Source organism: Oncorhynchus tshawytscha, linkage group LG18 (assembly GCF_018296145.1).
Source record: "Oncorhynchus tshawytscha isolate Ot180627B linkage group LG18, Otsh_v2.0, whole genome shotgun sequence".
In the NCBI taxonomy this organism is placed as follows: Eukaryota; Metazoa; Chordata; class Actinopteri; order Salmoniformes; family Salmonidae; genus Oncorhynchus; species Oncorhynchus tshawytscha.
In genome coordinates, this window is record NC_056446.1 from 10,838,272 (window position 1) to 10,865,311 (window position 27,040).

General features: G+C 41.3%; 1 protein-coding gene across 8 annotated transcripts in view; it reads right to left on the reverse strand.

The window, feature by feature from the left end:
- Positions 1–22,479: 22,479 nt before the first annotated feature.
- Positions 22,480–27,040, reverse strand: part of col12a1b (collagen, type XII, alpha 1b) — a 96,466-nt gene continuing 91,905 nt past the window's right edge. For 6 of the 8 annotated variants that reach the window (XM_042300641.1, XM_024377783.2, XM_042300644.1 and 3 more), the window contains 3 exons: positions 26,529–26,597; positions 24,910–25,080; positions 22,480–23,382 (listed from right to left, as the gene is read on the reverse strand). In XM_042300641.1, the coding sequence (XP_042156575.1) occupies positions 23,261–23,382; positions 24,910–25,080; positions 26,529–26,597 (362 nt within the window). In that variant the 3' untranslated portion in view covers positions 22,480–23,260. Of the gene's footprint in view, positions 24,652–24,901; positions 25,081–26,528; positions 26,598–27,040 lie in introns of those variants that run through there. The other 2 variants (XM_042300642.1, XM_042300643.1) reach the window with 2 other exon arrangements.

Below are 27,040 nucleotides of genomic sequence, written 5' to 3' on the forward strand. Positions count from 1 at the left end.
TTGACTTGTTAATTGTTTATTCCATGTGTAACTCTGTGTTGTCTGCTCACACTGCTATGCTTTATCTTGGCCAGGTCGCAGTTGCAAATGAGAACTTGTTCTCAACTGGCCTACCTGGTTAAATAAAGGTGAAATAAATAAAAAAAATTAAAAAAGAGGCTCAGTGACATATCAAAAAACATGTGTAAATGTATGCATTTTTGTCAGGCAGGACCATACAGCACTAAATGAGAGCAAAGTGTACTTGGGAAGTTGGCTATTCCACCACAGATAAACTGAAAGGTGGTGCCAAAAAAAAGATCTATTGAGGCCGACGCTGCTAAATGTGTGAAATTAACTGTCAATAGCCATCTACTAGGCAGTTATACAGTGTGTTTAATAAAAAAACTAAATACAAGGTCAATTCGGGGACTGTCTGTGTATTTAAATTGTTTTATCAATATTTATATGCTTCTGAATCTCAGTCTCTTCAGCCCAGCGAGTGGGTTAATCAGCTGTTTTAACAAGTGACTCTTGTGTCGGATTACATTACATAGCCACCGCCACTGAAGGCTGAAAAGTCCTGCCTATCTCACGCTTATTTCAAAGACCCGTCACTTCTTTGCAAAAAGATATGCATATGTATGTCAAACGAAGCACAACGCTGGAAATCTATCCGCATCCACATAAACTAGTACCGGCATTGTTCTTTGACAAACACAGAAGGTTGCATATTGAATTCAGTAGAAGAAAACAGAGAGAGTGATGGGGAGAGACTGCCAGTTCCTTATTGTAGCCTTTGGCTGTATTATACAGCCAAAACATTAAGGAACTGGCAGTCTCTCTCTCTCCTTCTCTCTCTCTCTCTCTCTCTCTCTCTCTCTCTCTGTTTTCTTCTATTGAATTATATGTAGCCTAATATTTAAACACTTAGGTAAGTGGGCAGGGGAGAACACTTGGCATGACTAATTTGACATGTGTAGTTAGGCTGTTATAAGGTATTATACGCTGAGTTTACAAAATATTATGAACACCTGCTCTATCCCTGACAGACTGACCCGGTGAATCCAGGTGAAAGCTATGATCCCTTATTAATGTCACTTGTTAAATCCACTTCAATCTGTGTACATGAAGGGGAAGGGTTAAAGAAGGATTGAGACTTTTGAAACATGGATTGGGTATGTGTGCCATTCAGAGGTTGGATGGGCAAGACAAAAGATGTAAGTGCCTTTGAATAGGGTATGGTAGTAGGTGCCAGGCGCACCGGTTTGTGTCAAGAACTGCAACGCTGCTGGGATTTTCACCCTCAACAGTTTCCTGTGTGTATCAAGAATGGTCCACCACCCAAAGGACATCCAGTCAACTTGACACAACTATGGGAAGCATTAGAGTCAACTTTGGCCAGCATCCCCCGTGGAACTCTTTCGACACCTTGTAGAGTCCATGCCCTGAAGAATTCAGGCTGTTCTGAGTTTCAGCCTTGTGTGGCTGAAATGCCAGGCCCTAACTTTTTTCCCAGTCCACCCCTGTCAGAGCTTGCAATATTGGGTTACATGAGCTGCTAGTTGGGGCAACCTGCACTGTAGTGGCTACAGTTTAGCCAATGCCCCTATGTGCCCCAGCCCATTGAAGGCACTAATGGCACAGTCTCATGGCACAGGGAGAAGGGCTCACATGCAGGGGCAGTAATGGGTAACAAAGACATAAAACTCTTAATGGACAACACATTTAGAATTCCTGGCCCTAAAGAAAACATTTGTCTTAATAAAGGAGGTGTTGATTTGAATAAGTCACCAAACCAGTCTGTGACATACATATGGCCTTCGTTAAACGTTGAAAAGATTGTTTGTATATTTACATGGGACCCTCTGATGTGGCTGAGAAGTAATTATTTTGAATTTGTTTTTTTTAATAAAGGAAGAAATCAAGACATGCATCCCAAATGACACCCTATTCCCTATGTAGTGGACTACTTTTGACCAGGGCCCATAAGGTTTCGTTCAAGATTAGTGCACTATATGTAATAAATAGGGTGCCATTTGAAACACTGGGCTTGCGTCTGTCCTCTTTTAATAAACATGCCATATTAAGGTTATCAGTAATGAGGAGTCTGGTTTTGAGGTCTGTCAATGTGACTGCGCTTAAACATTTCTCTGTACTTGTACTTCGAAAGTATTTGCCCCATACTAGCTCAATTGGCTTTTCTTTTGGAATAGCTGCAAAACTAGCTAGGGCTCATTTCAAACTCATTTAGTCAAGTCAGTCATTAATATAAGTACAAGGACATGTTTTCCTTCAGTTGGGTCTGAATTCATTGCAATGGAATTGTAATTAAAGTTGCCTTTTGGACTGATAGAGGGAGGCTGCTCTCGTGAGGCATTTGATCAACAAACGGACACTCACTTTAGTGACCTGCAGACAATTCACTAAGTAAGTCTAGATTAGGAACGAGAAGCGAGGCGGCCATCTCTGTCGGCGCCGGAAGTCAATGATTAGAAATTAGATTAGAAATTGGTTGCTGTTAAACAAATCGCATGGATCAATCAACATGTTCTGTTTCTCTGATGGATACATCTCAAGTCTTAAGAGGGAAAGTTACCATAAACTGTGTTACACTGATCCCTATTAGAAACAAAAAACTAAGTTTTAATTGAGAGGTAGGCATTGGTCTGAAGATCAAAAATAAAGGAAATTCACATGAACACCACAATGCCTACTCCACCCATGCACTACCAAGGTTTTCCAGCACACAGCTTTGACCTACTACAGTAGCTGTGTTAGTCTATTGTACATCAAATAATGTGTAGGCAGGTTGCTTAGGATTCAAACCTTCTCAAACTGCCTAATTCATACTATTAGAGGTGCTTCCACAATAATGTGATTTGTATCACAATCAAGTTAAAGTATTGGATTCGTCACACACCAGACTAATCGCATTCCACTACCTTTTCAGGTGGTAGTGTGTTGGACACAGACACTCATATGTAGAGGTCTATAGAGCCTGTCTGCATTCCTGATTTCTGAAATAACACATATGGAATCATGTAGTAACAAAAAAAGTGTTAAACAAATTAAAATATTTGAGATTTTAGATTCTTCAAAGTAACCACCCTTTGCCTTGATGACAGCTTTGCAAACTCTTGGCATTCTCTCAACCAGCTTCACCTGGAATGCTTTTCCAACATTCTTGAAGGAGTTCCCACATATGCTAAGCACTCGTTGGCTGCTTTTCCTTCACTCTGTGGTCCCACTCATCCCAAACCATCTCAATTGAGTTGAGGTCGGGTGATTGTGGAGGCCAGGTCATCTAATGCAGCACTCCATCACTCTCCTTCTTGGTAAAATAGCCCTTACACAGCATGGAGGTGTGTTGAGTCATTGTCCTGTCATTGTCTGGTTTGCACTTTGTCCCACTAAGCGCAAAACAGATGGGATGGCGTATCACTGCAGAATGCTGTGGTAGCCATGCTGGTTAAGAATGCCTTGAATTCTAAATAAACCACTGACAGTGTCACCAGCAAAGCACCTCTACACCATCACACCAATGCCAAGAGAGGCAAAGGGTGGCCTTTGAAGAATCTCAAATATAAAATATATTTTAATTTGTTTAACACTTTTTTGGTTACTACATGATTCCACATGTGTTAGTTCATAGGTTTGATGTCTTCACTATTATTCTACAATATAGAAAATAGTAAAAATAAAGGAAAACTCTTGAATGAGTAGTTGTTCGAAAACTTTTGACCGGTAGTATATATATATATATATTAATCGCAGGACACCGTATAGTCCATTATTCCACTGAAGAGTATAAATTAGGCTGTTTGAGAAGGTTTGAATCCTGAGCAACCTGCATACACATTGTTTGAAATACAACAGACCAACATAGCTACTGTGGTAGATCAAAGCTATGTGCTTGAAAACCTTAGTAGAGTATGGATGGAGTAGTCATTGTGGTGCTCGTGAATTTGCTTTCTTTTTCAGCTACAGACCAATGCCTACTTCTAACTTAAAACATTGCTTTTTGTTTTTAATTTCCATGGTTTCTACACCGGAAGATGATTTTCTTTTAAAGGGGAACTGCACCTCCTGACTTTTCCTCGTTTTTGGGTTGCTTAAGAAATGCAGGTGGCCATGACAGAAGCCAAACGTGTGTTGGCTTGGGGGCGTGGTTTGATATGGGTTTCTTGGGTGTGTCCTTGACACCACCAAAACATACCCATCTGTCAGAACCTTGCCCAAAGCTGTTTCCACCCAGTCAGTCACAACAAACAAACCTCCTGCAGGTGAAGTTCAATAAATACAGGCAAATGTATGGTGAGCTGCTTTGAATAGGTCAGAAGAATGCAATGGCTAAATTTATATAGATATTGTAAACTAAGTGTTTTGATAACTTTCAAATGTAGTAACGTTTCCATGTAGAGTAAACAACCCTTTACATAATACCATAGAATCAGTGTTCGGCTAATATAACAATGTGCACCTTTCATTGTAATTGTGAGCCGGTACAGATACTGTGCCTATCAGCATTTTGTCTGGTGGTAATGGGGCTACCTTGGAAAACATGTCAGTGTGGTCAGACCTTCCTGTGAGTGGAAATGTTGAGTACCAGGTCTCTCTGCATCTCATGCATCGGTGAACACACACACCGGTGAACACACACACCGTCACTGTTCTGTTACCAATGGCAGTTAGGGATGGGTGATATCTGACAGACAAGTTGAAGTTTGAACAGGTCAAACTAAACCTACTTAACTCTGTTCTGTTCTCCCCACCATGACTGTTGGCGAGCAGGCAAGAGGTGAGGTTGGAGGTAAGGTCTTTACCAGAGCAGCATAGATCAGCTTCTGGCCCCTCATCAAAGATACTGGTCAGTCACACACACAAACACACACACAGAGCACTGATTAAATGATGAATGGTGGTTATGAGTAGCCTGGTGGAACCAACCTGATCGCTGCTTTCACCTTTTTATTTAACTTCAGATATCATAAAATGTCAAGTGAAATAGAATGGGGAACACAGCCATCAGGCTAGGTTATGCCCTGGACATTATATGCATGTAAGAAGTAGAAAATAAGCAACAAAAATGTCAGTTTACATAAATTATGTCTCTGAATTGGTTTATGAAATGTATCAAAGTAATGAAGTGGGTTGCCTTCTGTATTTGTATAAATACCTTCTGTATCTGTGAAAGCTGTTGCTGCTGACAGGTGAAGGTTGCTGGCAGGATACTTGCAAACATGAGGCTCACAGTGAGGGCATGTCTGCATGATGTTGATGAGGGGCCCCCTGCTGCTTTTCTCTGTGCTGCGTGTTCGGCTGCAAACAGGACATCTCTCGAACAACTGCAGCAGGTAATCTTATGAGGTGGTGTTGACTAGGAGGGCCTGTGACAGGGTGATGTAATAGACAGCCAATTTATTAATTGCATTTTGTTCTGAAGAAAGGACAAAGATTTTTGCTAATACACTTCACAACCAAAATGACAGTATCCGTTGCATCTGCTTGGCTGGGGAATTAGGCTACTAGTTCATCAAGCAGGGTGTTTTTGAATACAACTTTTAAAATATACATAACCAGGTACATAACCTGCAGTCTATGACCATGCTACCGGTATACTCACCACCATTGTACTGGGGACCAACAAACTCCAACCCCCTATTCCTCATTATAGGGTCCGTCGGCAGGGCATGCAAACCATAGTTGGTCAATCTGTAGAAGGCTTTTCAGTCTCAAATGTCCGTGATCCTTTAAAACAAATTCAATGAAGGGAACCAAAGTGGGCGTAGGGGTGATTTGCACATGAGTGAAGCTTGGCAAAAAAAGGGGCATGATTTGTTCACATAATTGTAATCCAAACTCAACCTTCATTTACTGATTGTGACACACTGAGGATCCAAACTCTTATCCTATTTTGTAGTACATTTTGAGACTCAATCTAAAAAGGATTTATTCTAAAAAGCACAATTCAGTTTTTTTCTCTCAAACATAATGGAAAATGAGAAACAAAATGACAATATTCACATAAGTACATAGGTTGTTAGAAAACCAAGACACTGATTTCCAAACGAGGTAACATGTTTCTGACTCCTATCGATGTCATATAGCCATTTTTAAGGGATTAGTGTTTTTTTAGGGGCAGTCGCTCTTTAAACATTTCCACATGCAAAAAAATGATTTTTTTTTGCAACCAAAAGTCTGTAATTGGCAGTGCTATTGGAACCTTTAATTTGGCCTCTGCTAAAAGGTCTGGGGCCTCATTTATAAAACTGTGCGGAGGATTCACGTCAAAAGGTGGCATACAGACAAAACACAGAAAGTGCTTACGCACTAAAATATTCTGATTTATAACACAGTGCGCATGCACGTGCCAAGCCGGTTTCCCTTTATAAATCACAATCAACTCGAAATTTTGCGCACGTGTGCGAGCGTCTTGTACCACCACCTTTTTAACGCCCATAGTTATAAATTGCCTATCAGTGAAGCGCCCCTAATTAATATTCATCCATACTGACTGCATAAAGGCAAATCCCGACAGAAAGGCAAAAAAAGCAATTTCACCCAGTGTGAAATGGAAGTTCTTGTAGGGGAAACTGATGCAAGAAAAAAAATATTGTTTGGTGGACACAGTGTGGGCATTACAAATACCAAAAAGGCGTTAGCGTCCAACCACATAATGCCACTCTGTATGCTGCTGGCTCAGAAGGTCGGAACCTCTCAGGAAAAAAAAGTGGTCCGACATAAAAGTGGAGGCCAAAAGGCGCATAGCCGTACACAGACAAAGTGTTGGTGCCATGGGCGGGGAATGGGGACACCGAAAATCAAGCGACATGCTGTGTTATAGGGGAATCGCTCCTGAGTGGAGTAGTGACGGAGAGGGACACGGATATGCATGACGCACCGGAGGATCCATGTATGTAATTAGTGTTCCCTCATTTGAAGAGTAAACTAAATGCATTCAAGTTTAAACATTTGACAAACAATTGGGACATTTTCTATTGTTTTTCGTTGCTGCGTGTTCCAGCGGGGTCGGTGGTGCTGCAGCTGAGCAGGAGCTGTGTGCGCCCAGCCCCGGGGTCTCCACTGCACCTCACAACCCTCCAGCGTCTGTGTCCTCACAGATGCAATCTTACAAATGCAAAGAGACACCATCGACGCTATTAACGAGGTTGCCAAGGAGTTGAAGTGGGACAGGCATGGCTTGTTTTCTGCGGATGCTTCTCTGTGAAGCTGGGCCCACTACAGCACAGAGATCCAAGAGAACAGCTCTTGGTAATCGAAACTGGTTCATAAGCCAGTCATCATTGGCCAGTAAATCTTGCTGGTCTCTGAAAATTCTCTCCGAATTCTTCCATTCGCCAAATCTTCCAACAGTGCCAAAGCAGCCATTGTGCGCCATTACGTATTGTTATTGCATGCCTTTTTATACCCACCCATTTGATTGTCAAAGCTTACCAATTGCGTAACACCTTCAGGTGTGGTACTTACCCTGATTGTAACTGACAATGACAGGGCCATTATCACATTGACAGTTCTGCGCAACGAACATGAGAACAATAAATGAAACTGTGCACTCCTATCTGCCCAACCGAGGCATCGAAAACGGCATCAGTTTAAACGTAATTTGTTCTACTGTTCACCTTTTTATTATTTATGAGAATACATTTAATAACATGTAAGTATTGGGGGGGGGCATTAGCCCTCCACCATGCCTAGAGCTGTGCCACTGGAATGGCAGAGTTGTTGACAAATATCCAGCACATGGCAGAGTTGTTAGTTTGACACTGTTGATCAGCACACATTTGGATTAAAATGCTAGCAGGCATGCATTTGCACACTGCAGTCAGTGACAACATAGGCGCTATTGGTTGAACAGTGCAATTTGTTTTCTCAGCAGTTTGAGTTGTGCAATGTCTGATAGTAAAATGTGGCTAGCTCTTACCTTAGCTTGTACTATGGAGTAGTAGCTAGCTACTGTTGCAAAAACCCATTGTCTACAAGGTAAGGTAGCAGCGTGACAATTTTCCTCAAGTTTGGTGTTGCTTTTTAACTGATAAGTTAGCTAGCTAGCTATGTTTTGTGGAAAAATGTAGGACTGGCATTCGGATGTGAGCTAGCTAACGTTAGTTAGCTTCTGTCGAGACCCTTTGCCTGTTTGTTAGCTAGTTGGCTTTCAGCTGACTACTGTTAGCTAGCTACAGAGGCTATCGGACAAGCAAACTAACATTAGCTAAATAGCTAACATTACCTGGCTAATCAAAATATCTGTTTGCTGTTATTGATTAACCTCAGCTTGAATACCACCATATAGCAAACTATGTCTACAGTAGCCAAGAGCTGTGTTCGAATACACAAACTACACATACTATTTGCAATTAAATTGAGTATGTTGTATTGGTCATAGTATGGATATAGTTAAAAGTTCCCGAATGTCATACTGCATTTGCCATAATTCGAAGTATACAAGCAGGGGAAACTATTCCTGTGCTTTTAGGGCCCATAATGCAATTCCTCAGAATATGGGTGTGGCTTCACATTTTCAGATTTGAATAAATATACAGATACAAGTTCATTGCTTTACAAATGATGACAAATGTTAAAATGTTGAGCAATGTAATATTTAGTGGTAATTAGTAATTATTTTTCAATTAAGTTATGTTACACGTTATGTTGTCTGACAATTTGTTAGCTATGCTAGCCTTGCGAACCGCATATCATTACAGCAGGCTGAACACATTACATTTTTAACAATGCTTTTTTCTGATAAAAACGAGGCCATTGCATCTGTCGTGGATCCCAGTTTCATAATATTACCATATGCCCCAGCTGCTTGCTCTAGTTTTGAAGTAATCATGAAAAAACAGACATTATTTTGGGGCATTTTTCACCCTGCCAGCTCCTATTAGTTCCGTTGAGCACTGTGGCACCAACTCACCTTCCGAAGGTTCTATTCCCAGCTCGTTGTTCTACGTCACAATGCCTGCTTTGCTATTGTTGTATATATACATATATACATATGTGTGTGTGTGTGTATGTATATATATATATATATATATATATTTGTGTAATTTGTCTGCAGACTGTGCATATTGCATTCAGTTTGAACATGCAAAGGCTTGTCAGTCTTGATATTTATAAAGTCCATTTAGGACCATCAACTGAGGATGTCCTGAAATATATTCTGTACTTCTGGTCATTTTATGGGACAATAAGGTCACTTGAATGACCAAACACATTAGCACAGTCCAAGCCTTTGATGATACGCACTTACTCTTACCCATATCTAAGTTGTTTGAACATGTAGCCCAGGTACACACACCAGTGATGCAGCAGAACTTGTGCATTTGCCCTCAGAGGTCCTAGTCAAACACTAGGTTTGATCTTCATGTGTGAATCATTCTTTACTGTGACAGTGACATAATTAACAGGCTGTAAATGGTTCTTGTTTGTTTCACACTGGGCTTATAAAGCGACTGGAACTTGGGATACATCCCAAATGGCACCCTATTCCCTATATAGTGCACTACTTTTAACCAGAGCCTACAGGCCCTGGTCAAAAGTAGTGAACTATAAAGGGAATAGGCTGTCATTTGGGATGTTGCCTTGATCTTCACAGAGGAGCAGAGCGGCAAAATGCTTTGCTTGCACTGAGATCTTATGAGACATACAGTGAAACAGCAGCTAACTTACGTTAACCCCATAATGAACATAGACTCTACTTCCCTATTTAGTGCACTACTTTTAACCAGGGCCCATAGGGCTCTGATCAAAAGTAATGCACTATCTGATCAAAAGTAATGCACTATAAGGAAAAGAGGGAATAATCAAACAAACATTCTAGAATAATCCAATTACTTACTGCTTGTTAAATGTTTGCTATATTTTCTCCAGCACCTCTCTTTACTTTGACAGGTCCAGATTCACAAACCAGACGGATTACCAGAACGCGTACTCTGAACGTGTCTTCACTGACATTTTAAACCTCTCCCTGACCCAGTTTGTAATACCTACATGTTTCAAGCAGACCACCATAATCTCTATACCCAGGAACGCTTTCAAAGGCTGGTGATGGCTCACATCAACACTATCAACACCAAGAGATTCACAGATGATGCAGTCTCTCCACACTGCCCTTTCCCACCTAGACAAAAGAAACACCTACGTCAGAATGCTGTTCATTGACAACAGCTCAGCATTCAACACCATAGTGCGCTCCAAGTTCATCACTAAATTAAGGACCCTGGGACAGAAAATCTCCCTCTGCAACTGGATCCTAGATTTCCTGACAGGCCGCCCCAAGTGGTGAGGGTAGGCAAAAACACATCTGCCAAACTGACCCTCAACACTGGGCCCCTCAGAGGTGCATGCTTAGTCCCTTCCTGTACTCCCTGTTCAACAACTACTGCATGGCCTCGCACGACTCCAACACCATTAAGTTTGCCGTTGACACAACGGTGGTAGGCCTGACCACCGACAACGATGAGACAGCCTATAGGGAGGAGGTCAGAGACCTGGCAGTGTGGGGCCAGGACAACAACCTCTCCCTCAACGTCAGCATGACAATGGAGCTGATCGTGGACAACAGGAAATGGGGGTCCGAGCATGCCCCCATTCACATCGACCGGGCTGTAGTGGAGTGGGTCGAGAGCTTCAAGTTCCTCTGTGTCCACATCACTAAGGACCTATCATGGTCCAAACACACCAACGCGGTGTTGAAGCGGGCACAAAAACGACTATTCCCCCTCAGGAGGCTGAAAAGATTTGCACAGATGCACCATTGAGAGCATCGTGACTGGCTGCATCACCGCTTGGTATAGCAATTGGTTGGCATCCGACCGTAAGGCGCTACAGAGGTTATTGTCAAAGACTGGGTGGCAAGGCAAGCAGTACCGGAACGCCAAGTCTGGGACAAAAAGGCTCCTGAACAGCTTCTACCCCCAAGCCATAAGACTGCTGAACAGTTAATTAAATGGCTACCCAGACTATTTGCATTGATGCCCTTTTTTCTGCACTGACTCTTTTGCATTGGCTCTATGCACACTCACTGGACTCTACCGACACACTCACACTACTACACTGACACTCCAACACACGCAAGAACACACAATACCTACTGTATGCTCACACACACACACACACACACACATTCATACTCTTTCACATACTCTGCTGCTATTCTGTTTATTATCTAACCTGATTGCCCAGTCACTTTACCCCTAACTTAATTGCCTTACCTACCTCGTACCCCTGCACATTGACTCAGTACCGGTATATAGCCTCGTTATTGTTATTTTATTATGTTTATATTTCATTTTTTTATTTTGCAAATATTTCTTACTTTTTAACTCTGCATTGTTGGGAAAGGGCTTGTAAATATTTCACCTGTTGTATTCGGCTCATGTGACAAATAAGATTCGATTTGATTGCAGACTCCTTAAACCAACAGAAATGCTGATCTCTGTGCATTTAATTATCCGATTAGAGCCATTACATTTGTTGGCACTAATAAGAAATATGTGAACAATGTACACTGCAGTTGAATCAAGATGCTAGTCTCTCTGTGATAGAAAGGAGCAACGTCCCTCTTTAATGCATGAGGATCTATAAGCAAGACAAGGTTTACTATTAAAAACGCAATCAATGTCAGGTACTAATCAGATGATATTAAATCTTTTCTGGCTTTTGAGTCTTTCCAGTTGAATTCATCCTTTCAGAGACATCCTTACTTTGTCAACCACACAGCTTTACAATGTCATCACTGTGATCATGTCCAAGATCCATTTATATTCCCTGTGGCAATGTGCCACTGCAATCGGCAAAACCAATGAGAGAGGGCCATACAAACCTTACAGTAACTATAGTTGAGATATAATCTGTAGCGCAGAAGAGCTGTGTTATAGCATGTGTTATAGCGTGATTGAAATGTAATTTCTGATTCAGTGAATGCAGTCTCCACAAACGCGGGAGCATTGCCTTTAAATTTAAATATTTACATTTTTAATTCAATCGGTTTTGCGGAAGATCCATGATATAGCATAATTCAAATGTAAAGGTGATATCCAATTGAGCCAACATATGCAGCTTTGCTTTTCAATATAATTTGCGCTGTAGCACGGATCTTCCACGATACAGATTGAATCTAGGCCTAGACCTAAGAGCAGTTAATGATGTCATCAAGTGATATCAGTGCCAGTAGAAACATGTGTCTTTCACACTACAAAGTTAATTGCATTGTTGGCTCTGGATGTGCAGTACATTTGTAACACTTACACTTGCTAAACAATAGGGTTATGTCATGTTTGGTTAACTTTTGAAAGCTTTCTGAAACTGACGAAACTGACAAACGACAGGCATGAAATGATTAATGATTCACATACTGTACTCTTCACAGTTGTCATAATACCATCATACCTGTAAGTGTGCACACGTTAAAACAGAAAGAATGCTGTACTAAGACCTGCTTAGCCTGGTGGCTCATGGTCACAGAGTAGCACAGCATATGTCTCCTACAAAGATCAGTAATTGTTGCTATTTGGCTAACAGCTTCTTCCAAGTGATTTAGCACAAAAATAGCTATTTATTTGAAAGGCATAAGTGGTGGTCATGCACAATTATTCAAGCATACTTTTCTACTCAGGCAAACAAGGCAATCCTGGGGGAGCAACCACTCAATATTTGTATCTTTGGACATATGTGGTAGGCACAGAACTTTCTCAACTACAGAATAAATCTGTGTTGGAGCAACATAATCAATGTTTCGAGAACTGGTCATCATTTGTCTTCTTATATATATTTTATAGTCAGTTTCTTCCAGGATGTTCTGCTTCCTGTCATTACACCATTCCATTCAATAATGTCTACCTACATAAAAACATTAAAGGTGCAATACGCAGAAATCGCTCCACCATTTCCTAGTTGCAAAAATTTGAATATTTTGTCTAATTTAAATTTATGTGACAAAACAAGCAATGTAGAGAATCTTTGTACCATATAAACTGTTGTGAAATATATTTTCTATAACCCCAAATATTGTATTTTCAGCTTTTTGAAGCTGGTGTACAAAACCGAAAGTAATAGACGCAAAAATGAAACTTAAGAATGGGGAAACATAGAAATAGCACACAGAAAAGATATACCGATTCTTAGGCTTTCACTAAGAATGACATATCTATATCACACATTTCTATGTGAATTTGATCAGGTCATCCAAAAACTTCATATTGCAGCATTAAAATACCAATGTAGCCATTTTTATCTCTATATCATATTTCTGGGTAACAATTAACTGCCTTACTGTGACTGTTTTCAATTACAATAGTCAAAAAGAAACAAAAATTGCTTCTTAGCAAAGAGCAATATCTCAAGCAAGAGTTTTGCTAGGACTTTCTGGGAGTGGTCTGAGTGGGGATGGGAAAACTGAAAACTAGCTGTTAATGACAGAGATGTTTGGAACTCTTTCTTATTGGTCTATAACCTAATTTACAGCCTAGTGATGTCACCAGACAGGCCAAAACGCCATCCCACCAAAACAAGCTGAAATTTCAGTCAGTCTTTTCAAACAGCTCTTGCACTAAAAGGGCAGTATCATCATTTTCACAATTTCACAGCATTATTTCAACCTCCGAGTGTGTAAATGTATATACAACCCCAGAAAATCACGTTTTGACTGCACAGGGCCTTTAATCCAATTTAATGTTTCTGTGGCTTTATTTTCAACCTCATGTGCTTGGTCACAGAGTGCTGAATCTGCAAACTAAATGCATTTCTAAATATTGACAAGAAGTGGTGTAAGAGTAAGATGGAGCTAACTTCAAAGTTTTTGAAATATAACAATATAATTCCATAGGAATGTATTTAGTGCCTGACTTGATAGCAGGTCAGGCAAGTTGCAGACAAACAAAATTAATACATTTGACTCTTTATTGCTTCGCTCTATAAAGTCCTGTCCATCATAATAATAATAATAATAATAATGAAAAAGGGGATTGTCATTTACTTTTGCCCTTTTTCAAAGTAAAAGTCACACAAAAGCCTTTCATGCGAGGAACATGATAAATGTGACCCCGTGTAGTAACAGAACAATGATCTCACCAAACATCTTTTAAATGTATTTTATTTTTACCCTTTTATTTAACTAGGCATGTCAGTTTACAATGACTGCCTAAACCAGCCTGGACAATAATGGACCAATTGTGCGCCTCCCTAAGGGACTCCTGATCACAGCCAGTTGTGGTACAGCCCAAGATCGAACCAGGGTCTGCGGTGACGCCTCTAGCACTGACATGCAGTGCCTTAGACTACTGTGCCACCCGGGAGCCATGGAGAGACAGCAGAGCTTGTTTCCTGGTGAAACTCAATGCACAGGGCTGTATAAATTGCATGCCTTAACTCAAGGTTTCTAATTGAAACTCTCACTCTTCTTGAACAATTTACTGTCTGTTGTAATGATGTCTGTATGTTAAATGACTAAGGAGTCTTACCGAGCATTTACTGTAAAACGGGGAGAAAATTAGTCTGCTGAGCCGTGTAATGCTGTACCTTATCTCTAGAGACATTGTAGAGGAGAAATGTGGAGTCAGGGGAGATTGTTTAGAGAGTAATTTTCATTGGACTGTGTCTCAGTAAGAACAGTGTCTCAGTTGGCACTCCAACCATGCGTGAACAGCTATGTGGAGCTAGTGAATGCATGCAGTATGTAAGCGAGTATGATGAATGCAAGCTTAGCTATAATCTAAGACGGATTTCTGACGTAAACACAAAAAGCACAGGTTCTCTCAAGTACTTTCTTTCAAATATGCGTTATGTAGTACGTGTACTGTGGATACCCTAAAAGATTCCCTTGTACAGTAAGGGTTACCGTCTGTTCCAAAATCTCCATAAAAGTTCCTTACTCTTCAGTATTAACAGTATTTAGAGCTGAATTGACACTAAACTATGATCTATACTTGTTCGTGGTGTATAATCAAGAACACACAAGATGACAGTATATCACCATTTACCTCATCATTTAAAACCGCTTTTATCTCCAGGCCATCAGACTGTTAAATAGTCATCACTAGCAGGCATCCTGCTCTGAATCTTAGACACGGTCACTAGCCGGCTACCACCCGGTACTCTACCCTACACTTTAGAGACTGCTGACCTATTAACACTGGTCACTTTAATAATGTTTACATACTGTTTTACCCACTTTATATGTATATATTGTATTCAAGTCCAATACTCATCCTATATTCATATACTGTCTGTTCACATATATACACAGTATATACAGTGGGGAGAACAAGTATTTGATACACTGCCGATTTTGCAGGTTTTCCTACTTACAAAGCATTTAGAGGTCTGTAATTTTTATCATAGGTACACTTCAACTGTGAGAGACGGAATCTAAAACAAAAATACAGAAAATCACATTGTATAATTTTTAAGTAATTAATTTGCATTTTATTGCATGACATAAGTATTTGATCACCTACCAACCAGTATGAATTCCGGCTCTCACAGACCTGCTAGTGTTTCTTTAAGAAGCCCTTCTGTTCTCCACTCATTACCTGTATTAACTGCACCTGTTTGAACTCGTTACCTGTATAAAAGACACCTGTCCACACACTCAATCAAACAGACTCCAACCTCTCTACAATAGCCAAGACCAGGAGCTGTGTAAGGACATCAGGGATAAAAGTGTAGACCTGCACAAGGCTTGGATGGGCTACAGGACAATAGGCAAGCAGGCAACAACTGTTGGCGCAATTATCAGAAAATGGAAGAAGTTCAAGATGACGGTCAATCACCCTCAGTCTGGGGCTCCATGCAAGATCTCCCCTCGTGGGGCATCAATGATCATGAGGAAGGTGAGGGATCAGCCCAGAACTACACGGCAGGACCTGGTCAATGACCTGAAGAGAGCTGGGACCACAGTCTCAAAGAAAACCATTAGTAACACACTACGCAGTCATGGATTAAAATCCTGCAGCGCACGCAAGGTCCCCCTGCTCAAGCCAGCGCATGTCATGGCCCGTCTGAAGTTTGCCAATGACCATCTGGATGATCCAGAGGAGGAATGGGAGAAGGTCATGTGGTCTGATGAGACAAAAATAGAGCTTTTTGGTCTAAACTCCATTTGCCGTGTTTGGAGGAAGAAGAAGGATGAGTACAACCCCAAGAACACCATCCCAACCGTGAAGCATGGAGGTGGAAACATCATTCTTTGGGGATGCTTTTCTGCAAAGGGGACAGGACGACTGCACCGTATTGATGGGAGGATGGGGCCATGTATCGCAAGATCTTGGCCAACAACCTCCTTCCCTCAGTAAGAGCATTGAAGATGGGTCATGGCTGGGTCTTCCAGCATGACAACTACCCGAAACACACAGCCAGAGCAACTAAGGAGTGGCCTAGCCAGAGTCTCCAGACCTGAACCCAATAGAAAATCTTTGGAGGGAGCTGAAAGTCCGTATTGCCCAGCGATAGCCCCGAAGCCTGAAGGATCTGGAGAAGGTCTGTATGGAGGAGTGGGCCAAAATCCCTGCTGCAGTGTGTGCAAACCTGGTCAACAACTACAGAAAACATATGATCTCTGTAATTGCAAACAAAGGTTTCTGTACCAAATATTAAGTTCTGCTTTTCTGATGTATCAAATACTTATGTCATGCAATAAAATGCATATTAATTACTTAAAAATCATACAATGTGATTTTCTGGATTTTTGTTTTAGATTCAGTCTCTCACAGTTGAAGTGTACCTATGATAAAAACTACAGACCTCCACATGCTTTGTAAGTAGGACAACCTGCAAAATCGGCAGTGTATCAAATACTTGTTCTCCCCACTGTATTTCAGTGGAGGCTGCTGAGTAAATGGAATGGCATCAAACACATGGAAACCATGTGTTTGATGTATTTGCTACCATTCCACTAATTTCACTCCAGCCATTACCACGAGCCCGTCCTCCCCAGTTAAGGTGCTACCAACATACTGTGATATATTTCAATTCCTGACTCTGACATTGCTCGCTCTGATATTTCTTCATATTTTCTTTTTACCATTTGGATTATGTGTTTATTGTTATTGTGTTAAATTACATTACTACACTGTTGGAGCTAGAAACATAAGCATTTCACCGCACCTGCGATAACATCTGCAAATTTGTATACCCGACCAATAAACTTTGATTTGACCTTCTTGTCTTTTTCTGCCATAACACGCAACAGTGAAATATGCTTTCACCATTTAATTTACTACACTGCCATATTATGATGGTATAACAACCAATTGAATGACACTGCATAGCTTATTACTGTGTAAAAGTATGATTTACTGTGTGGGTAATTACACAATTGACATGGACTTTCCCTTGACCTTCTCAGGAAAACATCTGTAACTACATGTTTTGAAGGAGCATCTCATATCACGGCTTAAACACTCATCTTTGCTCTTTCCTGACTGTCTCTATGTGATGATGGAGTTTGTGTATGGACTCTGTCGGCGATTGAACTGAGGCGATACCATATCAGTTGGAAAGAGAGCCGATGCTACAGAACCATGTTGAGTTCTTCTGTTCTTGTGAATTCCAGGTGCTCATCCTCTGACTCCGCGTTGGAACTCTCTATTGGAATGTAAGTAAACAGAGGAGAAGGTGAAAGGAATGAGGAGAAACCTCACCATAATAGACATGTGGGATCATCTCTGTGGTGGTGGTGAGGGAGGCAGATTAAGCAACTATCAGGAAAAGGAGTGGCTGCTCAAGGAACACCTCGTGTTGTGCAGACGAGCCCCTCTGCCAGACTATCTCCTAGCTGTTGCTGCCTCTTTATCCATGAGGTCATACCTAGCCAGGGAGATTCTGTGTGTTTATAGTTCTGCTAAGGGCCTTCAAAAGCCAGACAGAAGATTGGTTTTTCTTGCACGTCACAGCGACATATAAAACAAGAGTCTCTACATTGTGTTGAAAGCTGCTCTCCTGTGACTGAATGCTTTGAAACGTTAACGTCTTTGCTAAAAGCAACAGGGTCCAATCGTATGGATTCAATATTGTTTTTCACACATGACCAGGTGAAGCGTGGTAACTTTATACTTTTGTTCATTTCTCCATCCACACTCGAGTCATTGTGACACTACGGTATTAATCACTTTCAAACAGATTTAAGTGCTCGAGCCCTGTGTGTATGCAACACTACAGTACCCGAGTTCCATTAATCAGAGAAGTCCGCACTGACAAATGAGGCGTCAAGTGTTTGATTATATTCTGCAGATGTGAGAGGTTTGAGCACCAGCTCAAACGTGAGCCCCAGTGGCAGACCCCACAGTCCACCAGACACGGGAATGCTTCCCAAATGACACCCTATTCCTTATATGGTGCACTACTTTTAGCCCTATGGCCCCTGGTCAAAGGGAGTGCACTATAAAGGAAATAGAAAGACTAGTCAAGGACCATATCACCTCCACCCTACCTGACACCCTAGACCCACTCCAATTTGCTTACCGCCCAAATAGGTCCACAGACGATGCAATCTCAACCACACTGCACACTGCCCTAACCCATCTGGACAAGAGGAATACCTATGTGAGAATGCTGTTCATCGACTACAGCTCGGCATTTAACACCATAGTGCCCTCCAAGCTCGTCATCAAGCTCGAGACCCTGGGTCTCGACCCCGCCCTGTGCAACTGGGTACTGGACTTCCTGACGGGCCACCGCCAGGTGGTGAGGGTAGGCAACAACATTTCCACCCCGCTGATCCTCAACACTGGGGCCCCACAAGGGTGCGTTCTGAGCCCTCTCCTGTACTCCCAGTTCACCCACGACTGCGTGGCCACGCACGCCTCCAACTCAATCATCAAGTTTGCGGACGACACATATGTATATACTGTACTCTATATCATCTACTGCATCTTTATGTAATACATGTATCACTAGCCACTTTAACTATGCCACTTTGTTTACATACTCATCTCATATGTATATACTGCACTCAATACCATCTACTGTATCTTGCCTATGCCGCTCTGTACCATCACTCACTCATATATTTATGTACATATTCTTTATCCCCTTACACTTGTGTCTATAAGGTAGTAGTTTTGGAATTGTTAGCTAGATTACTTGTTGGTTATTACTGCATTGTCGGAACTAGAAGCACAAGCATTTCGCTACACTCGCATTAACATCTGCTAACCATGTGTATGTGACAAATAAAATTGGATTTGATTTGATTTGGGACGCACCCAACTGCATCGGGAATGGTTTGCAAATGTGCAAACGGCTTCTCCTTCATCTGGCCTGGCGTCTGTGAGACAACGTGCTGCACTCAAAGTCAGAGCACCTGTGCCAATAGTATCGTCTCTGACCCCAAAAAGGTGAGTCACGCCTGGCTTTTGAGAGGTGGATTACTTTTTATAGAGTCAGTAATATTATGCATCCATAACACGACGATGATGACATACTCTTTTCCTACCATGTAGTGCTTACAATGTAGGTCAGCCATAAATCATGAATACTTCAAGGACCAAGGATGCTGTTTAAACAATTGGATGTGAATTCGAGTCATCCCTTTGATTAGCTTTTTGGTGGACAGGTTCAAGGAGAGGGCACATGATATTGCTTTTATTCTCACTGACCTTGGCTATATCATCAGAGAAAATGGTGACTTGAAACTATTTCTGCAGGGATTCTGTTGAGAAATGTACCAGCATCAAAGAGCAGCATCTTAATCTGCATACCTCTCTAGCAACAGTCTAAGTCAGGGATTCACATCAAAGGCTCATTATTGATACGAGTGGTGCGAAAGCAGCAAGCCCACTCCTCTTCCCTCCCTGCTCATCCCTTTTAAGTAAAGTACCAGAACTGTGCTGATGAAAAATGCCAGAGCTGCATATAGACGTAGTGAACTTCCTTAAATATTTTCAGTTGTATCCTTAGGAAAGCGCTTTCAGTCCAAATGTTTGAACTACATCTAATGGAATGGTGCAGTGCACATCCATGTCATCTAACCATCAGATATAACTGGGACACATGGCATCCAGTTGAAAAATATCATCTATATTTTCCCGGCTTCCAGTTGCCTACATGGATGTATCTAAGTTCATAGCAACAAGTAGCTTGTGTGATTCAGACCATGCTAAACGTACCCTTAAAACAAAAAGGAAATAAACTCCAAAGCAGTTAAGCCAGAGCTGATGAGGTGTTTCCATGTAGCTAATAGGTTCTGACCTGATGATTGTAACAAATACAAAGTTGTGAGCCTGACTTGTGTACTTAGCCATTACGATTTATGTTCGGGGCTCAGGCAAATGATTCAGAAGGAAAATATCTGATGAGGAAAAGTGGTGCGCAAATTGGTCAGATGAAATTAATTAGTGCCTTCGGAAAGTATTCAGACCCCCTGACTTTTTCCACATTTTGTTACGTTACAGCTGTAATCTAAAACGAATAAAATAAATAAAAATCCTCAGCAATCTACACACAATACCCCATAATGACAGGTTTTTAGAAATGTTTGCTAAATGATTACAAAAAAAACAGAAATACCTTATTTACATAAATATTCAGACCCTTTGCTATGAGACTTGAAATTGAACTCAAGTGTGTCCTGTTTCTATTGATCATCCTTGAGATGTTTCTACAACTTGATAGGAGTCCAACGGTGGTAAATTCAATTGATTGGACATGATTTGAAAAGGCACACACCTGTCTATATAAGGTCCCTTAGTTGACAGTGCATATCAGAGCAAAAACCAAGCCATGAGGTCGAAGAAATTGTCAATAGAGCTTCAAGACAGAATTGTGTCGAGGCACAGATCTAGGGAAGTGTACCAAAACATTTCTGCAGCATTGAAGGTCCCCCAAGAACACAGTGGCCTCCATCATTCTTAAATGGAAGAAGTTTGAAACCACCAAGACTCTTCCCTGAGCTGGCCGCCCGGCCAAACTGAGCAATCGGGAGAGAAGGACCTTGGTCAGGGAGGTGACCAAGAACCTGATGGTCACTCTGACAGAGCTCTCGAGTTCCTCTGTGGAGATGGGAGAACCTTCCAGAAGGAAAACCATCTCTGCAGCACTCCACCAATCAGGCCTTTATGCTAGAGTGGCCAGACGGAAGCCACTCCTGAGTAAAAGGAACATGACAGTCAGCTTTGAGTTTGCCAAAAGGCACCTAAAGACTCTCAGACCTCGAAAAACAAGATTCTCTGGTCTGATGAAACCAACATTGAACTCTTTGGCTTGAATGCCAAGCGTCATGTCTGGAGAAAACCTGGCACCATCCCTACGGTGAAGCATGGTGGTGGCAGCATCATGCTGTGGGGATGTTTTTCAGCAGCAGAGACTGGGAGACTAGTCAGGATCGAGGCAAAGATGAACGGAGCAAAGTACAGAGAGATCCTTGATGAAAACCTGCTTCAGAGCGCTCAGGAGCTCAGACTGGGGCGAAGGTTCACTTTCTAACAGGGCAATGACCCTAAGCACACAGCCAAGACAATGCAGGAGTGGCTTTGGGACAAGTCCCTGAATGTCCTTGAGTGGCCCAGTCCGTGCCCGGACTTGAACATGATTGAACATCTCTGGAGAGAACTGAAAATAGCTGTGCAGCAACGCTCCCCGTCCAACCTGACAGAGCTTGCAAGGATCTCCAGAGAAGAATGGGAGAAACTCCCCAAATACAGGTGTGCCAAGCTTGTAGCGTCATACCCAAGAAGACTCGAGGCTGTAATCGCTGCCAATGTACTGAGTAAAGGGTCTGAATACTTATGTAAATGTGAAATCAGTTTATTTTATTTTATAAAAGAGCAAACATTTCTAAAAACCTTTTTTTTGCCTCATCATTATGGTGTAGTGTGTGTAGGTTGATGAGGGAAAAAAACAATTTAATAAATTTTAAAATAAAGCTGTAAGGTAACAAAATGTGGAAAAAGTGGGGTGTGAATGCTTTCCGAAGGCACTGTAAGTGGCATATAAAAGAAAATGCTCAGAGTAGCATGCTCATTTTCTCTTGACTACACTATACTAAGTTAAGTACCTTTCCAAATTCATCGTTCCTAGTCCCCTCATTCCTTCCATATTTCATTCTCATGGCAAAGAACTAGCTCAATTTGCTAAACTTGTCCTCACGTTACAAATTCCTGTCAGACACTTCTACTCTGATAATTTGTCAGAAAAAAACATGGTTAGAAATGCATAATGGTTTAACAATTTAGACATTAACTGGACTTTGAATCTTGCTGCCATTTTCTCTCTCGCCACTTGACTTTTTCTTTGTTCAAACTAAACCACACCTCTCTTGACCTTTGTCTCTAGGACCAAACAAAATAGTTCTGCCTTCAGGGCGTCCAATCAAAATTAGTTGACATCCTGTCCTCATAGGCAGATTTGTCCCAGAACAAAGTAAATGTTATTATAGTTGACTAGATTTGATTGTGGTAGATGTTTTAATACATATCCCTGAAAACAATCCATCTTTAAATCATCTATTTAGCTGGTGTGATATAATGATTGACACGACAGTACATTTTCAGTAGTTTTATTGAAAAATGCCTCTTGTGTTTCAGAAATAAATAAGAAAATAAGGCAGTGGAATTCACAATTTGCAGTTAAAACATGAAGCAGCAATACCATATCCATAGTCTTGCACACAAATTCCAACTGCATTCGATATTAATAAAACAACAAATGACAACAACTATATTCTGATTAACAAACCATACTAAATATACACCACAGACATGCAATTCCACCTTTTGGTCAAATCAGCTGTGAGTTGATATAAGAAAACGGATAAATATTTTGTCTAAAGTTACAAAATGGAAGCCATGTTTAACTGCAGTACTGAAGATGAAAACTGTAGGTAGATGGTGAACAAATGGCCATCTTTCAAGTGAGAAAAAAGGCAAAAGTATAAAATAGGAATAAAACAACATTTTGATAATCAGCCATTTTGGATGAACTGTAAAAGAGGCGTTTTTTTTTGTTGGATGCCCCAACACTGTGTGAACAAACATTTGCTTTCCTTTAATACCTTTGAATGATGGTTTTGTCATGAAGAGTGCATTGTCCAACACTGCAATTCCATAACACTTAAATGCAGATATGTTACAAGCAAAATACACAATAGGGAAGACAGCAAGCTTACAGATTTGTCATGTTTTTGCTTCCCCCTCCCCCAACATATGATTTAAGGTACTTCCAAATATAGAGGTATCAAACCCCTTTTTAGTGGAATGTGCATAGCCCTTAATGACACCATATGTGAACACAGCAACAACAAAAAAAGAAGGACATCCTCTTTTTATGAACCTATGCTTTTGGATTCCATTCTTGATAGTGACCTCTTTCGACGCTCGTTTTGTGAGTCGTCTTCTTCTTCAGGTATTGGGACTACGTAGGTTTCAGGCTCAGGTGGATATGGGTCTGCTTGGAAATAGTGTTTTATGCCAATTGAACATGAGTGTAATTTGCAGATTATGTCAGGCTCAACATGCACAAAAATGAATTGCTGTGTTAGGTTTTCTTTTCAGGCTTGGACATACAGTATACTGGTGAAATGACAATTGAGTGGACGTGGTCATATCCCTCCATATGTTATTTTCAAAAGGCACTGATAGAAAGTAAACAATTCCATGCGTTTTATATATCTGTGTGATGTTAGTATTACACCATGTTAACACAGTTTGAGTGGTGAGTGGGTTCAATCGTTCAGTGCATTTTCTATGTCTGTGTGATGTGAATAATACAATGTCAATACAGTTTGAGTGGTGGGTGGGTTCAATCGTTCAGTGCATTTTCTATAGCTGTGTGATGTTAGTACAGTTTGAGTGGCGGGTGGGTTTAATCATTGAACAGAATCATCATTGCCATTTGCTGCAACTCATTCATTTATAAAATATCAACACAAAATATCAAAAGATCAAGTAAGAGTTCTACCACCAGCCTATTTATACATTTTGGAATTGGGAGGTCATTCCTCATAACATAACAGAGGTAACCAGCTGGTACTGGAATCAATGCATGCTACAGCATAATGAATGACGATTCTCAGAATGCTACTGCCGTGTACATAGGTAGAAAAGCTAAACCTTCAAGGTCACATCGGCACAAAAGGCACGTGGTTCAATATGGCCCTGAGCAGTCTGCGTGTGTTTATGCTACAGAAACATCCCTTGTTGGGACGTGGCAGAAAAAGAAGCATTCATGTTGGCATTCACCAAGCAGCAGGTTACAAGGCAAAAGCATAACTACAGGTGTTAAAAACCACATTGAGTGGATGCGATTTAAACATCATTTACAAGGCATCATTAGTTTATTTACAGATTTCACCTCAAGAGTAACCATGTTAATGTTGTTGTTGAAGTATTTGGTGTTTGTTTGTTTGTTTGTTTGTTTGTTTGCACATGCTTCTCCACCTGATAGAAGGTCTTTGTCTGCTCGTTCTCTGGCTTCAAGATGCAAACAGGCAACTATGTTGTTGTCATCACCGGTGCTTTTTTGATCTAGTTGCTCTACAATGTTGTTAGTACCGGTCCTCGTTGTTCTTGTCTTTCTCAACATAGCTTGTTAATCTTATCCTTTGGTGGCTTATCCTCAAACAGCTCTAGAGCGCGTGAGCAAGCAGGCCTTTTTTTTCTCAGGAATTCAAAGTGAAAGCAGCACAGGCGATTTAGAAAGTTTACTATGGTGAACCTGAAATAGGTCAAACGAGGTGTTAGTCTTCAGTTGGTATGGGAATATTTACTTTCTCTCCAAATGTTAACAAATGAACTAATCACAATTTATATATAGTAGTTTCTGGAATATATCCATTTTGTCAGCCTATACTGTACTCACTTATGTTACGTAATAACTATGTAGTAACTACACATGCGTTTCACTCATGTTTCATGCTTCGGTGACATGCAGTCATTGAGGATGTCATGCCCATCGACCTTTCCAGTTATGTACCTCTGTATCCTTGTCCATTGTACGGAATGCTGACGCACTGGGAAGAGTCACAGTAGCCAGGAGTGCCAGGTTGACCCCTAATACCTGTGAACCCTTGGCGGCCAGGAGGACCGCGGGGCCCGGAGGAGCCTGCGGGGCCTGGAGGGCCGGTCCGAGCTTCGCCTGTTGGGCCTGTGGAGAGAGAAATCACAATCGACCAATTAGAAGGCATCGGCATGTCATCACCGTGACATCAGTGGGAGCTATAAGTGTAGTAACTGTTTCTGCCACAACGGTTTGGAAAATATTTGTTCTTTTCTTTTTTTTACTGAAGAAGGAAAACCCTGGATTCATTCGTTGATCCTTTTTCCCCCTCTGTTTCGTCTAGACGTTTAGAAAAGCTAAGCTTGGAATGTTTCCCTCAGTCTCTCATCCATGGTCCTCTAAGTCCTTTAAACATGTGTTGTTTATGTGACCATGAGAGAAAGACCTCAGTAAATACATCTGATTGGCCCCTGAACAATGACTCACCATCAGCTATCTTCCCCTGTAATCTGGGCATTTCCCTTTCCCTGATTCAAGACCACTTCCCAAGTCTTGACCTTGAAGCCCAATGCTGTATAGTTACGCGTGCTGCATTTCAGTGGGAGTGGGTGACTTTACTCAAGCGTGCTGAATTTCAGAGGGAGTGGGTGGCTATAGTGAAGCGTGCTGAATTACAGTGGGAACGGATGTCTGTATTAGCTGTATTGCAACTCTATGGCCCCTGGCAAGACAAGCTCATATTATTGTTGGATGGCCTGGTAGGCAGTTTGGCTGGAATCTGTTCCTGTAGCTCCATTACAGGGTTCACACTGTCTGATCTCTGGTTTCAGAACTCAATCTATGATCTCTGTCAGCGCACTGGTCCAGTGTGCCGACAGAGATCGTAGATCAGCGACAGCTTGTAATGACTGTGGTACTGCTCAAGACGTTAGAATGGATGAAGACTAAGGCGAGCACATCATCTGAAATGGACCAACTCTGGTTACTATCCATATCAAGTTTGATGCTGCTGATCTGTTTGGTACATTAAATCTGTGATGTACATAAACCCAGTGGTGTAAAGTACTTAAGTAAAAAATCATTTTAAATACTACATTTTTGTTTACATTTTACCTGTGAATAGAAAATGTATTTCAACATCTGTGCGTACGAGCACCTCACACACAAAGACAACATAAATCCCCTAGAAGGCAGAGTGTTTAACTGGGAAAATGCTGAACGGCAGCATTGGTCATTTATTAAACACAGCTGCCCCAGCACTGCTTCAGGCAACACCTCTGAGCTTAGCAACGCTTGGTTAAGCAGCCTTTAGTTATAGCTAAGGAGATTTAAACTGGGAGAAATGGTTCAATTCATAGTGACACATCCAGCTTAAAATGAGAGATGTGGCCAGAATGACCCCCATTACCGCAGCTAGAGCAAAGTAATGATTGATTTCCCCTGATTCTACCAAAGAATATGACGCCATGCGAATCACTCGTAGAGATTAAGCTTAATGAATGAGAAGTATTGCCATTAAGACAGATGTGACGCAATGCAGGACAAAAGACAAAGACTGGATTGTTATGGATCTGGAGCAAAAATGTGAAACTAACCAGGTAGTCCTCTTTGTCCTCGCTGTCCGACTGCTGCTGTCCCTCGATCACCCTTCTCTCCTGCAGGGCCTGGGAAACAAATAGAAAATCACTCACAGCCGACAAAGACAAGAACACACACTCAAAGAGTAAATCCTAATGCAACCACTATGAGCGCACAGGAATTGACATTTTCATGAAGTTGCGGGGAGGGGGGGTAGACATTTCCTGAGCCACTGAAAACAGTCTGAGACAGGCCTATGGAAACACACAAAAATACAGACATAACCACTGAAATGAATGGAATATGTTGTGAAGATGAGACTTTGGAAAAGTCGGTGAAGGCTTCATTCCATCGCTATCGCAGCAATTCTAAGACGGAATTGGTATGTCTATGGAAAAATGTCCCATCTTCGTTCCAACCGTGACAATACCACACAGCAAGACACTCTAGTTAAGCCTACTGATACTGAACAGCTGGGACAGGGGTGTCAATTCCTGGAGGCCCATGTCTCTGTTGGTTTTTGTTACTT